The following is a 16,070-nucleotide window of genomic DNA, read 5'->3' as shown; positions in this document are numbered from 1 at the left end:
AAGAATTGCAATAGACATAATATTCCCACAAAGGACATAATGAAGCTGCATAATTTTGTGCCTGGTTTTCGCTAGGTCAAAATAATTGACATCAAAAACTGCCTAAACGAACAGCTGTGCTTTTGGTGGCAAATGCGTTTTCATTACAACATCCAAACTGACCGAATGTCGATACTGCAGTGCCTTTCAAAAACTGTCGTCAATTTTTGGTGTCAGATGATTGACCACCTGTTTTCATTTATGTCAATTGTGAACAGGCAATTGTGAACAGGCAATTTTGACAGCTGTTAAATTAAAGATATAATTATTTTGAAATAAGTGCGTGAAATTGTTTTATTACATAATTACCTATTAATACGCAAGTCTATATACTTATATACGAATGTCTGACGTAGACAAAGACACAAATGGCATTACCGATCCAGGTAATTGGCGAATAGAGTTGGGGGAAAATGGAATGCTTCCATCAGTTCGCCAAGCAGTGTTTTAGGTAGGCCAGCAGACAGCGCGATAAATGTCCGTGAAAGATTTATGGAGTATTTCATGACTCCTCATGGAGAGGTTGAATGGCAATATAATAGGACAATATTGCATAACTCTTCTTTGTAGTTTACTGCTATCTTTCTTATTTATAAATGTGTAATTCTATAATTTAACTTATTTTGTAAATACAAAATATTTTCATTATAACTATTTTAAAAACTTTCTGAATTTTAAATAAAACAAAAGTTATATCATTTTGAATTCAATATATATTTATATAAAACATTTCTTATTTTATATTTATTATTTTATTACTAATTATAAAAATACTAAGTTCATTTAAAAAGATATATAAAAAGATATAAAAAAGGAACATTAGGTACATCATTTCATTTGACTAGTTAAAGATTTTATATTTAAACGGCATTATGCTGAGCTATAAAATAACAGCAAAATTATGTTTTATTACATATACAATTCTGAAACTGTTTTTACCGTGTGAATTTCTGCTGATACTTAAATATCAACTCACATATGTCCTGCTTGAATTCTCTGGCCAGTTGTGGAGATTCTTGGTCCCACTCACGGCCGTTTGATGCCACAAAGTTGCCTAAATCATCCCAAGCATCAGTTTTTGTAGCAGATGTGAGGGTCTCCAGCGCACGTTGAACTACTTCAATATATCCATCGTCGTTTTTTTCAACACGACGTTTCCTTAAATTGGATCGTGATGTAGGTGGCGTTGGTGGTATATCGCCAGATACCGTTTCCGACTCAAACAATATTGTTGGAGTGGTCAGGGTCGACGAGCTGTCCTATAATAACAAATAAACACATGAAAAATAAATATTAATATTTTTTTAAAAATTATTATATATACATACATATGTATATATACTTCTTCTTCTTCTTAATTGGCGTAGACACCGCTTACGCGATTATAGCCGAGTTAACAACAGCGCGCCAGTCGTTTCTCCTTTTCGCTACGTGGCGCCAATTGGATATTCCAAGCGTAGCCAGGTCCTTCTCCACTTGATCCTTCCAACGGAGTGGAGGTCTTCCTCTTCCTCTGCTTCCCCCGGCGGGTACAGCGTCGAATACTTTCAGAGCTGGAGTGTTTTCGTCCATTCGGACAACATGACCTAGCCAACGTAGCCGCTGTCTTTTAATTCGCGGAACTATGTCAATGTCGTCGTATATCTCATACAGCTCATCATTCCATCGAATGCGATATTCGCCGTGGCCAACGCGCAAAGGACCATAAATATTCTAGATCCCTCTTAAGTTCGACTCATCAGTTGTTGTCATCGTCCAAGCCTCTGCATCTTAGAGTTTGGCTTTAATTCGTCGAGAGAGGACTTTACTTTTCAATTGCTTACTCAATTCGAAGTAGCACCTGTTGGCAAGAGTTGTTGTTGGTGAAAATACTGGTTCCAAGATAGACGAAATTATCTACAACCAAAGTTAGTGCGACGAGTGCTGTTTGTTTGATGACAGGAGATATTTCGTCTTGCCCTCGTTCACTGCCAGACCCATTTGTTTTGCTTCCTTGTCTAGTCTGGAGAAAGCAGAACTAACGGCGCGGGTGTTAAGGCCGATGATATCAATATCATCAGCATACGCCAGCAGCTGTACACTCTTATAAAAGATGGTACCTTCTCTACTAAGTTCTGCAGCTCGAACTATTTTCTCCAGAAGCAGGTTGAAAAAGTCACACGATAGGGAATCGCCTTGTCTGAAACCTCGTTTGGTATCGAACGGCTCGGAGAGGTCCTTCCCGATTCTGACGGAGCTCTTCGTGTTGCTCAACGTCAGTTTACACAGCCGTATTAGTTTTGCGGGGATACCAAATTCAGACATCGCGGCATAGAGGCAGTTCCTTTTCGTGCTGTCGAAAGCAGCTTTGAAATCGACGAAGAGGTGGTGTGTGTCGATTCTCCTTTCACGGGTCTTTTCCAAGATTTGGCGCATGGTGAATATCTGGTCGGTTGTTGATTTTCCAGGTCTAAAGCCACACTGATAAGGTCCAATCAGTTTGTTGACGGTGGGCTTTAATCTTTCACACAATACGCTCGATAGAACCTTATATGCGATGTTGAGGAGGCTAATCCCACGGTAGTTGGCGCAGATTGTGGGGTCTCCTTTTTTATGGATTGGGCATAGCACACTTAAATTCCAATCGTTGGGCATGCTTTCGTCCGACCATATTTTACAAAGAAGCTGATGCATGCTCCTTATCAGTTCTTCGCCGCCGTGTTTGAATAGCTCGGCCGGTAATCCATCGGCCCCCGCCGCTTTGTTGTTCTTCAGGCGGGTAATTGCTATTCGAACTTCTTCATGGTCGGGCAATGGGACGTCTGCTCCATCGTCATCGATTGGGGAATCGGGTTCGCCTTCTCCTGGCGTTGTGCATTCTCTGCCATTCAGCAGGCTGGAGAAGTGTTCCCTCCATAATTTAAGTATGCTCTGGGCATCGGTCACTAGATCACCTTTGGGGGTTCTACAAGAGTTACTTACATTTATTAAATTTGAAGTGGTGCTCGCTTCAACATTTAATGTAGGCTCGAGGAACTTTAGCGAATTGTAGAGTGGGTTCATGGTAGGCGTTCTTCCAGCACCTTGTCCACTTTTTGTATGAGCCCTTCGGTTGAAGGCCGCCTAAAAGATATATATATAATGCAATTTGTTGTGTACTATTGCGTACTATATGTGAAAAACTTACGCGAAAAGAACAACGAAGGCTGTTCCACTTGGCTGATACTTCCACTCGTGGCATATTTAGTGTTTCTGCCACTTCATGCCACTGAGCCTCACGCAAATTCCTATCGCGATAATCCGCGGAAAGGAAATTCCAGGTTCCTTCCCTTGACTCCACTTCTTGAATTAGTTGCTCAGTCTCCTCCGCTGTCCACTTTGCGTTCATTTTTCGCACCCGCTTGATGCTTGGAATTAACATTTCTGTATTTGCACTCATTTCTTCTGCCATTTTGAAACTGAAAAAGGTTGGAATAATACATTAATTGAAATTAGAAAATATAATAAAACACTTACCTTGAAAAGTGAAAAATCTTTTTTATTTATTTTTGCACATCATTCGCGCGGCAAATGGAAATAATTTGCCAACATGTTGGCAAATCTAATTTTGATGTCAAATATTGCCACATAACGTATTTTGATTGTTTTCATTTCGCTGTCAATTTAAATTGCCGTTCGTTGGCAAATATGCCGGCAAACGCAACTGACACCCTATGACAACCCGTTTTCATTATTTTGACAGCATTTGACGTCAAATATGACCTAGTGAAAGCCAGGCATTAGGATGAAAGTTGCAAACAGGCTTGTTTTATTTGAGAACGCAGCAACTATTCGCAAAAGAGGGCGTCCAATGTCTATAATAAATTCCGACGTTAGACCAAGAAGTAAAGTAAGAAGGTATTGATCAATTTTCATATTTGTACTACATTTATGCAATTTAAAAAATATATCTCTTTATTTTCAGATATGAAACACGACCGCAAAAAGAAGTGTCTGAAGATCGGGTTGACCATTTTCCTGCTCATGACGGCAAAACAAGTCAAACGAGGTGCAAGAACATAGGATGTCGTAGACGTACATATTTTATATGCACTAAGTGTAAGATTCATTTGTGCATTTCAAAAGAAAACAACTGTTTCTTAAACTATCATAAAAGTTGAAACTAATATTCTTACGATGCATATATATATATTTTTTTTCCACAAACTTACATACATCGCTAATAGTATTGTACCTACCTTAATTTAGTATTCTTTATATAAGTAATTTAAGAAATTTTTTAATAAAGCTGTGCAAGGGAAAGCATCCATTGCGGCTCTGCTCGTCCTTCCGGGCCAAGACACCGGAAGAGCGCCTACGGGAGGCACTCATAGGCAAATACTGTGTCAACTGCCTTGCGGTCAACCAAAGGACAGCGAATTGCTCCAGCCAGAGAACTTAAAACATAGAGAAGGTGCAGAAGAATTGCCGATGTGAAATGTTAACATTTTTAACAGTTCTCTCACATACTTAAACAGAGAAAATGAAGAGAAGTAAATATATGTATTTTCGGCATATAATGACATGGCATATGTATATGCCCAAGCAGAGAAAGACAGAAATATATGTATGCATGGCCATGAGTACACTCCCAACGAAGAATTTCGTTCTGCTTTTCGTTTATATTTTATTCCATTTTGAACAGCGAAAAATGTGTACAAAACAATGACACATAAACGAGAACATAAGACATTTTTTATGTTCTCTGTCTCATATACCCAAGAATATGAAGAGCAGTGGTCGGCATTTCTTAGCACAATTGTGCAAACTAACTTCACACGTACGCTTACGCTCTATCGTTCAGTCGTTGTCGAGCCAGCAACGAATTAACATCACGCAAGACTATAGCGCAAAACCAAATATGCCCTGCAAATTCTAAATGCCTTTGGTGCCATGTAATGGCTTTTATTTTCCAAGTCTTTTAAATATAATAGGGAATATATCCTTAAAAGACATTTTGTTAATTTTCATTATACTATTAATTATTTAGATTAGATGCTTAAGATTCTTGCCTTCAATTCACCAACAGTATGAGGTCTTTCTTCGTACACTTTAGTTAATTCACGCTGGTGTTGAAAATGTCGACGCGCTGATCTACCGAGGGCTTCTTCGGCTCAACAATGATCGTGTTCAATATTCTCTGAAAACAAAAACACAAAACCAATAGCAAACTCAACAACTTTATTGCGTTTATGAATGAACTGGTCTATTGCGATTAATTTGAAAATGCGCCGTCTCCTTAAGCGATTTGCCGAGCGGCTTCCATATGTCTGTTTAAATTTGAAGAATTTTTTGGCAAATATTTTAAAATATTGTTACAGCATTGGCAGTATATAAATCCATTCCAAATAGTGCCATCCTCTTTAATAATTTCAGATAATATATTCCAAACATGGCAATGGTCGGGCTGACAATGTGTAGGCGTTTTTACGCCCTAAAATAACTTCTACGCTGAAAAATACATACTAAAATATAAGTTGTGTACCAAATGCCGCAATGCATGTGACATAAAGCTGATCGCGAACAAAGCATACAAAAACAATATACATACCAGAGAACTGCAAAACTCACTTTTTCCTTAAATCAGCTCATACGCAAAAGTTTCTATTCAATTCCAATCACTGAGCGAAAGTGAGCTAAACATTTCGTGAAGTGAGCGAGCATGAGCTAAATATTTCGTGAAGTGAGCAAACGTGAGCAAAGCATTTCAGACCGAAGGCTCACATTGTACGCGAATGAGCGATTCGGCAACATGAGCTGATTTTTACTCAACGCTGTGTTTCGCTCAGTGATTGGAGTTGAATAGAAACTTTTGCGTATGAGCTGATTCAAGGAAAAAGTGAGTTTTGCAGTTCTCTGGTATGCATGCCCATGATGATACTCCCAAACAGAGAATATTGAAGAAAAATGGTATATTTGATATCCCATAGGAAATGTATGTATGAATGTATGGAAATATGTATGTATGCATGTATTTATGTAGAACTTTTATTCATTATTTTTCAAATTATTTTATGTTCATTTAATCTTATTTTATAATAAGTCATTTTAAATAAATAAAAGATTTACCTAACACCATTATGATATTTTCATGATTCATGTTAGCTTTCAACCAGGGAATTTCTTTCATACGCAATGTACGAATGTAAGGAATTTCGTTTTGCCGTCGGCATTTCTATTTCTCATACTTCAATTTTTGCTTTCAATCAAGGAATTGCTTGTATGTATGTGCAATGTATGCCTTTGCGTTTTGCCGTCGGAATTTCCATATTGACATGTAAAAGTAATTATGTATTTCTTTGTTTCGTTTTGGCCCAATTTTGTATATTAAGACAAGTGTCAATAATTGCGCCAAAATCAAATAAATATTTACATATCACTTACCAAGGAACCTGTAAAAATCTTCTTCTTACATGTTCTTTGTATATATCATATGTAAATAAGTATGGAGCTTTACACACAAATGAAAGTAACTATCCTTCTTTCTCCTACTTTTATGTATATATATTGGTCCAATTGACAAGTGTCGATAATTGCGCCAAAATAAAATATATTATGTATTCATATGTAAATATGTTTTAAACTTTACATAAAATTGAAGTGTCAATAATTGCGCCAATTTTCATAAAGTTGGTGATTTTGTGAAGTGCGGACGTAATTTTTTCAATCGTGTTGTTTTTAATTATTTATCGAAATGCCGAAAGTTCGAAAGTGTCGCGTGCGCGGGTGTGAGAGTACCAGCGGTGGGGTACTCCGACTGTTTAGTTTCCCAAATGAATGGGAGTTGGCTGAAAAGTGGAAGGAGAATCTAAAAATTTCTCCCACTGACCACGTTCCAGCCAGCAACTCATTCATTTGTGAGAAACATTTCGAAAAGGAGGCAATTGGAACAAGGAATCTTAAAAGGAATGCTGTACCTACATTGCATCTGGGTAAAAGCGCCCATACACGAGCACACAAGTGCGTTCGATCGGTATGTGTGCGCTTGCGGTTTATCGTGTATGGGCTGGGCTTGTTCGCGTACCGATCCATGTTCGCGAAAATGTTTGATTTTTTACGATCGGTGCGCGAACATGTTTAAATCGATTTTTTTGTGTCGCCGAGGATTTTTTTGGCTTCAAAATCGAATTTTTGAGGGAAACAAATTATTGATTCAAGCGAAATTTCTAGGCTTTATAGTTATATATTTGAACATCTTTCACAAATTTTTTGGATACGAAATCTTTGATATTCTGCCTTTGGGAAGCAATTACCCGATGCATCTCGCATGTACATTTTTCGGACGGCGGCCAGGACGCAGGTCGCAATTTCTATCGGAAACAAAAAATTCAAAGAGATTCATATTTTTTATTAATTTATCTTCTAGTTAAACTAAAAAAATTCCAAAAAAAAGTGTAAAATTTAAAATTTTATTAAAAATTTAATAAGTAGTGGCTTTTGATCAAAAGAATTTTACTTTATGCTGTTTAAAAATATGTTAAAACTTGACTTTTCTTAATATTTTTTTTAGTTTAAATATAAGATAATTTTATGTCAATGATAATATACTTTGCCCTAATTCCATACGACGTTTGGTTTTTTTTTTCTATCCTGCCCGCCAATTAAGAATAATCGTAAAAATGAAAAACCGAGAAATCACGCTTCAAAGTTTTCGCTTTTTGCCTAAGCGCTCATATATATACATACATAGTGTAAGAAAAATAAAAGTTGGAATAACTTATTAACGAAATTCCATGAAATAGATAAAAAATGCTACATTAGAAATAAATTCCAAGAAATGTTCCGCTTGCCTGTCGCACATGTTAACTCTGTGAAGAACGGACGCAAAATGGATTTGTGTGTCGTGTATGGGCAAACGAATTCATACCGATCGAACGCACTTGTGTGCTCGTGTATGGGCACTATAAGTGTAGTTCCTTTTTATCTTGGGGGTGTTTATTTAAGTGTAATATTTGCTTGTGGGTGCACATACAAGTGCATGCGTGTGTTAGATGATTTGCGGGTGCACATACAAGTGCGTGCGTGTGTGTGTTTTGATAATTTGCCCAGCCACAGAATGTAAAGATGATAACTTATCCTGTGCAATTATGCTGAACTAAATCTTTTAATTTCAACTTTAAGGAAAGGTATATTCAGATCTGAATGAATGGCTTTATTTGTTATGAACCAAGGCGCGTTTAATTACAAGCAGTGCACCAAAGTTGCACACCGTATGTCCATATATGTAGGTTTTAGTATAGATTTATATAATAGTAATTTATTTTCAAGATATAACTGCGATGTATGCCCAAGTAGTCAATATCATTGTTTGGTTTTTATTTTTAATTATTTATTTTTGGCTGGTACGTGTGTATGCTTAATTTAATTTCCTGTGGGTGCATATAATATTTAATATTACATAGTATATGTACTTATGTACATATGTATGTACATATACTTATATTGAAATTTAGTATTTATTATATACATTTTATATTTATCTTTATATTTATTTACAATTTTTTTAGATGAGGCCCCAACGCAATTATTTCAACCGGTGCGCCCGTACAAAAGTTGCTGCGTTAGCAACTGTGCCGGTGGAGCAAAACTTTTTACGTTCCCTAAAACGGAAGTTGCTAGAAATAATTGGGTTAAGGCCTGCAATCTTCAGTTACCACTGAAAAAACATTTATATATATGTGAAAGACATTTTCACAATAAAGATATCTCGTCAAGGCGCATTTTGAATGAAGCTCTTCCTGTGCTAAATTTAAAATTTGAAGGTAATGAAATTAGTCAGCAATCGCCACAGTGGGTTTTGCCGCCGGTTGTACAAACATATGATGTTTTAAAAACCTAGTGTACAACTCCAAATGATATGTCATTTGAAAAGATGGGAAATCCAAGTGACATATCATTTCAAGAATTTGAAAAATATTCCCGCCTTCATGAAATAGAAATGAAGTGCGAGGATAGTGAGAATATCACTGTTCGCGACCACGAGCATTACGCTCGAGTAGCTAGGGGTTTTCAAAGTAATTCTGTGAGGCAAATGAAAAAGATTAAAGAGCTAAAAAGGGATATTTTCCTGTTGACAAAAAAATTTAAAAAAAATTGTTCAAGACTTTAAACCAGAAGAACGCATATGCCAACTAATTTTCGACGAAGTCTCAATCAGAAAAGATCTGACGTACAACAAAGTACGAGATGTGATTGATGGCTTCGTCGATAATGGAGAAGGTCACCGGGAAAGCGTGATCGGCAATAAGTGCTGCTTCTTTATGTTGAAAGGCATAGTCGCAAAATGGAAATATGTGATTTCCTATTATGTGGCAAAAGATGGCGTCAAAAGTGAGAATTTGTTGAATATGCTCAAGAGCAATATAAATGCCTCAGAAGAAATCGGACTTAAAATCAAATCAATAGTGTGCGACCAAGGTAAACCAAATGTTAAATTGAGGCACTTATTAGGCGCTACGAAAGAAAAACCATATTTCTTTCATAATGAAAGAAAAAAATATGTGATGTTTGACTATTGCCATTTAATAAAATGCATGCGCAATATGTACTTAAAGTATGACGTTGAAACGCAAGATGGGCTGACAACTTTTAAAGTTGTGCGTAAAATATATGCCATAGACCAGGCGAACGTTAATTTTAAAATGTGCCCTAAATTAACCTATTCGCATGTGTACCCCGGAAATTTAGAAAAAATGTCAGTGTCAAGAGCGACACAAGTATTTAGCAATTCGGTCGCCGCGGCAATTGAGATGGCAATTAAGGAAAATTTATTTGGACTCCGATGAGCACGTAAAAAAATGCGCCAAGGCAACCCAACTGCTGGTGAAAAGAATGAATGATCTTTTCGACGAATTGGATTGCAAGACGCTTTGCAATCCAAATGAGCGAAGACGACCAATACAAAGAGGTTGTATTGAAAAAATTAATAGATTAAAGATCACATTCAGTACATAAGGAATATTAAAAAGCCCAACAGCCAAATAATATGCCTCGATTCGTTTATATTAACAATAAATGCAATGCCGAAAGACCAGCAGAAATACAGGTTCGTCGCTATTATACTGGATATGCAATATACCAGAAGGTTTTCTGCAGATTAAAATGCGAAAAATGTGCATATTTAATGAAGAAGAGTGATACCTCTCTACAAGCTTCATCGGAAGCCCTTATAAGGTCTAAAAATTATAAAAGCGCGGATGACCTAAGGCTGGTTAATCCCAATGATAGAGTCTTCGAGATAAGCCGCCTTCAAATGAGCCTCTATAAAGATTTGTTTAAGGAAAATTCTTGCAGAGTGGGTATAAAATCGATGATTTTAGCCCAGATTACTACAATTACCGAACAAAAATACCCAAAGTGGTACAGGGAGGCTGGAGATTGCCTCGAGCATAGGCACCAATTTTTAGATTTTTTAATAACAGTTTTACTGTTTAAAAACGCGAAATGGCTGGCACAGCAGCAGGAAGAGTCTTACAAAAATGAAGTTAGGGCGAGATATTACAATAAAAGAGAGAAACAAAAGAAATTGGTAACATAAGTAGATTGTAGGCCATATTTAATTTTTCTAGCAACTTACATACTATAAATAACTTTACATTAATAACTAAAATGCATTTCTCTCTTCTCATTTCAGATTCTTCAAAAACTAATAATGTTCTTTTTATTTTTTTCAGGGTAGAATTAAGTTGTAAGTAGTTTGTAGTAGTAGTAGTAGTAGTTTTAGTATTAGTTATTGTTAGTTAGTTTTAGTATTTAATAATTTAGTAAGTAGTATGAACACGTGAGCCAAGCTTTGAAAAAAGCTGGTGAAAAAGATCTAATCTTTATTGATTAGGTTGTGTGAGAATTTGTGGTTGTGGGTAGACAAATTCTGAAAATCGTGTTTAATTAAAATTATATTCTTTTATGTGTTTATTTCTAAAAAAAATGAATTTTCTTTTTCTTTTTCATTTCAGTTTTTAATAAATTAAACTAAGTTTTTTAATAAATTAAAATAAATATACATGTATTTTCATTTTTATTTAATTTTCAATAAAAATTTTAAAAACTATTTGCCCTAGTTGTCCATTTTATTTTCTCACACATTTCAGCCGATTTTTGTATAGAAATTTGACTGGCGTAGAAGCAAAATGCGAAACAATCATACATATGTATGTATTTTATGTCGTTTGCACATTTGTCTGTATGTTTGCGAAAGCAAATGCTCTACAAAAGCATATTTCTATACTTAAACAAATAATGCACAAGCATACAAACATATGTACATATGCGTACACATATGAATACACTAGATAGAAAAAGTCTCCGCTCATGGTGCAGAAAATATACTTTCGCGAAATAATACCAGCCGAAATCATACCCAAAACAAACATTTGACTAACATGACTTGTCGACAGGTATACCTTAATTGCATGCAAAATTTTGTTGTACTTGGTCTTGCCGCTGCCAAGTTAACGGCACTTTTCCCGTTAGTCTTGAGCAAAACGAACAGAAAAAGTGTAGTTTATTCTTACTTTAGCGCCGCGAAGATAGGAGTTTTGACTAAGTTTCGTTTAGAAAAACGAAAAGTTCGCAATTTAAAGTTTAGAAGTTTCATTAAACGCTGAGATTTTTTAAAACATTTAGCTTTACTCAAAATGAATAAGAAAGGAAGAGAAATTAGCGTTGACGAGCGAAAAATAATTTTAAAATTGAGAGAAAGTGGCAAAACATTTCGCGAAATTGGCTCAATGATTGAAGTCGTCTGTTAGCTACGTTTGTAAATCATTTAAAACAACGGGAGTTATTACGTCAAAACCTCGGTCAGGCCGCCCAAAGAAACTAACAGATCGTGAAACGCGCAAAGTCATATCATTGGTGAAGAAAAATCCAGGCATTACAGCTTTACAGATTGCAAAAAATGTCAAGGAACAGTTCCAAAAACAAATTTGCAACGATACCGCAAGAAAAATCTTAAAAAGGGCTGGCTTCAAAGGTCGCGTTGCACGGAAGAAACCATTTGTTTCATTAAAAAACCGGATGAAGCGTTTAGCGTTCGCGAATGCGCATATAAATAAACCTCCATCGTTTTGGGAATCGGTATTGTGGTCTGACGAAACGAAATACTGCATATTTGGGATCAAAGGAAGGCAGTTGGTATGGAGAAAAACTGGTACAGCGTTAGAAGCCCGCAATCTCTCTTCAACAGTAAAGCATGGTGGCGGAGGAGTACTACTATGGGGGTGTATGTCGGCAAGCGGAGTAGGAGGAATCGAGTTTATTGATGGTATAATGAATAAATTTGATTACTTAAATATATTGAAGAGGCAAATGAAACAAAGTGCTGAGAAATTGGAGTTGGTTAATGAGTATCATTTCCAACATGACAATGACCCTAAGCACACCGCCGACGTTGTTCGCCTTTAACTTCTATACAATGCGCCAAAATTACTTCATACACCCCCACAATCACCAGATCTCAATCCAATTGAGCATCTGTGGGCACTTTTGGAGCGTAGAATCCGCACTCGTACAATCACCAGTAAACAGATGCTTAAAGCAGTTATTTTGGAAGAATGGGCGAAAATATCTTCTGAAGAAACAAGGAAGCTCGTTAATTCTATGCCCAACCGACTTTCAGAAGTCTTAAAGCGACGTGGATATCCCACAAGCTATTGAATTTTGTTACTTCGTTTAAATGTTCAGCTTTTAATTTAATGAGCGGAGACTTTTTATGTTCTTAGTTTAAGTATTGAAGTAAACTAAGTAAATTTCTTTTCCTTATTCGACACGTAGAATATAATTTAAGCTATTTTTGTATCGCATAAAATGTATATTTTAATAAAGTAAGGTATTTTTGTAATTTGAATCGATTTTGCAGATTTTATTTAACTTAAGAACAGGTTACGGTTGATGAGCGGAGACTTTTTCTACCTAGTGTATGTCACCAACAAAAAATTGATCTACACAAGTCAATATGGCAGCCAAATTGGCGAAGAACAATTGTAGTAAATTTTACAACAAAAACGATTTCATTCATAAACGCAGGCGCAAATTCCACAATCGATCTCGATTCATTCTTAAAACAGAGGCCGTAACATCTCCCCGAGCATGCCTTTGCCAACAAGTCGTCTTTTCGCGACGATGGCAAAAGCTAAAAATCATAAATTGCACAACTTTCTGGTGCTTCTCGCAAAAATCTACGTCGATATGTATTCACGATCATACGTATACAGACATACATACATATTTACGCATGTTTGTAGGCGAAGCTGCTACAGCGGCAAGGGTTGACAATCGGCGGCCATTACTTTTTTTTTCGGCACAACTCCGATTTTCTACCAGCAATTGCTGTGACACTTGTGCGCTTCGGCCTTGGTTGCCCGTGACAACATACACTCGGCAAAAAAAAAACCCACGCAGTAGAAAATTTTCTAATATTCCTATTTTGAACTGTCAATATTTGCTCAAAATTCACTATTTGTCTTATTTGGCTGTTTTGTCATGCGGCTACATTATTTTACTTTTATTGTTAAAAGCGTTAGCGTCCGCACGTGTTTATTACAGAATTTGCGGTATTTTCTTTTGAATAAGTTGTGAAAACAAGTAAAGTTGAACATGGTGGGGTCAACAAAAAAGAAATCAGAAATCGTAGCTTTATATAAAATAAATTATCCAAAGGTCAAATAGCTCGTGAAATGGGCATAAGGGATTAGAACGTGCGTATTATAATTAAAAATTATACGTATTTTAATTGATTAGCTCGAAAAAAGGGCAGTGGACGTCCGAAAACAGTAAAACCTCGTCAAGAACGACAAATTAAACGGATGTGCATTAGTGATCGCTTTAAATATGCTGGAACAATCAATGACACATTTTATGAAACCACTGGGGTAAAATTAACTACAAGTTCTTTGCAAGATGTGCTGAATAATCTTGGAGTCCGACCGCGACGTCTAGCAAAAAAGCCACTTCTCAACACGCGAATGAAGAAACAGCGACTAGAGTGGGCAAAATTACACAAAACTTGGACTACATCAGATTAGGGAAATGTTATTTTTTCTGATGAATCGAAATTTAATTTGTTGGAACCCGACGGAAATGCCACAGTGCGTCGTAGGAAAGGGGAGCGTTTTTTCGAAAACTGTATTTGGCCCACCGGAAAGCATTCGCCTTATTTAATGGTGTTGGGAACTGTAACCAAGTTTGGTGTTCGGCCGCTAATTATTCTAAAAAGATCTGTGAATGCCGAAATATAAATTGGAATTTTGAGAGAAGGCGTTTTGCCAACTATTGAACAGCTGTCCGAACACGCCCAAAAAATTTATTTTCAGGATATTTCAGCCCCTTGTCATAGAGCCAAAGCGGTAAGCAAAGCTAACAATATTGAAATAGATTTTTCAATAATTTATTACAAACACTTACAGGTTTCAAAACAAAAAGATTTTTGTGGAATAATGTCTCTCACGTGGCCAGGAAACAGTCCAGATCTCAATCCAATTGAGAACTGCTGGCATTATTTGGGCAAAATGATGGGCAAAATGATAAGAGAAAAGCGTTCAAAAAGTCTAAAAGAAATAGAAAACATTATTGAAGCTGTGCCAAATGAAGAAATCAATAAAAATTATCTTCAACGGCTTTTTGAATCGATGCTTAAACAAATATCCGAGGTTATTAGAAGGAGGGGGTGTTCTAACAAATACTAAGAATTTTTTTATGCAAAATTTGTTATTTTGATTCGTTATGTATTCTAATGCTAAATAAAAATCATATAAAACATAAAATATGTAAATAACTTGTTCAAAAATTACATTATTGCTCATAACAAAATTTACTTCTGTGGTTTGTTATATGTGTGTTTTTACATTTTTCACTATAACAAGTGTTAAACTATAAGTTTTTTATATAAAAATGCTTGAACCATAAACTAAATAAAAGTGGTTGATCCTCAAAGAAAAATGTTTAACTTAGAATAATATGAATCCAAGTTTTGCGCTATATAAAAGCACTCTGTATAGTGCGTGGGTTTTTTTTTCGCCGAGTGTAGATGCCAAAAGATCCGTGCGGCCATTATTGGATGTTTGTACATATGTGGCTCGAATTTGTTGTAAACATACAGACAAATGTGCCAAAGAAATAATATATGTATGTATATATGCCATAGAAATTCTATTGCTACGAATATGGAAATGACAACAAAATAATGCGAATATGCATATTTCATGAAGGTCATTAATTGTTTATATGAGCACATTTAAGTTCTTTGGCACATCTTCATTTTATAATAGTCGAAATTAATATAATTTTTGAAATAATAATTTATTTAAAATTATTTTTTATTTAATTTTATAATATAAAATTTTTACCATTTTTCGGAAAACAATGGTTCATACATACATACATATATTATAATACAAAATAATCATGCATATGTGACAATGGTTCATATAATATAAAATAAGCATGCATATGTCACTCAGAGAATGCTTTTTTACGTTTTCTGTGTTACTTTGTAGATTTTTCTTCAAAGCATTTCTCTTTATTCATTCTCGCAGGAATTCGGTCGTTTTACATTTATTTCTGCCAGAGAACGTGATCAATTCTGTTAAATTTCAGCGAGAATGGTGAATTCCGTGTCGCAATTTTATAAGCTCTGTTAGCCGTCCAATCGAACATCATACAGCATTCAATTTGCACCTTCTCTATGTTTTAAGTTCTCTGCTCCAGCGACGCACGGTGCCGGCGCTGCAACGAGAAGCCTTTTTAGGTAAAATGTTAAAAATATTTTAAGGTTTTCGTTGTTAACTGTGTTTTTATTTCAAAAATATGAATAAATGACATAAGCAGATATAAAACGATGTTTACTCCTTTTGTGAACTTTGTACGATATATCGTACAATTTTTGGGGGGCTGTAAAACCTATCATGATTATTTTATTTTTAATTTTCTTACAATTTATGACCAAAACAAACAAGTCAGTTGATTTTTTTCCACCACTAATATGGAAAATGAAAACAAAGAGTTAAAGATGTGTT

The 16,070-nt window shown here is 35.6% G+C and overlaps 1 protein-coding gene and 1 long non-coding RNA gene across 2 annotated transcripts; one reads left to right on the top strand and one right to left on the bottom strand.

Moving 5' to 3' along the window:
* Positions 1 to 969: 969 nt before the first annotated feature.
* LOC126755755 (uncharacterized) lies at positions 970 to 3,469 on the bottom strand. Its single transcript, XM_050468494.1, has 3 exons — positions 3,206 to 3,469; positions 3,001 to 3,141; positions 970 to 1,298 (listed from the first exon to the last, which is right to left on the bottom strand). The coding sequence occupies exons 1-3, from the start codon at positions 3,467 to 3,469 to the stop codon at positions 975 to 977; spliced, it is 729 nt and encodes a 242-aa protein (XP_050324451.1). The 3' UTR covers positions 970 to 974.
* Positions 3,470 to 13,435: 9,966 nt separating this feature from the next.
* On the top strand, positions 13,436 to 14,819 carry LOC126754716 (uncharacterized). The gene is made up of 2 exons (XR_007666398.1): positions 13,436 to 14,402; positions 14,463 to 14,819. It is a non-coding gene; the product is annotated as an uncharacterized LOC126754716 (long non-coding RNA).
* The last annotated feature ends 1,251 nt before the right edge of the window (positions 14,820 to 16,070 follow it).

This window comes from Bactrocera neohumeralis, chromosome 4 (assembly GCF_024586455.1).
Source record: "Bactrocera neohumeralis isolate Rockhampton chromosome 4, APGP_CSIRO_Bneo_wtdbg2-racon-allhic-juicebox.fasta_v2, whole genome shotgun sequence".
Classification (NCBI taxonomy): Eukaryota; Metazoa; Arthropoda; class Insecta; order Diptera; family Tephritidae; genus Bactrocera; species Bactrocera neohumeralis.
The sequence above is the reverse complement of the archived record's forward strand: the minus strand, read 5'-3'. Positions and strand labels throughout refer to the sequence as shown.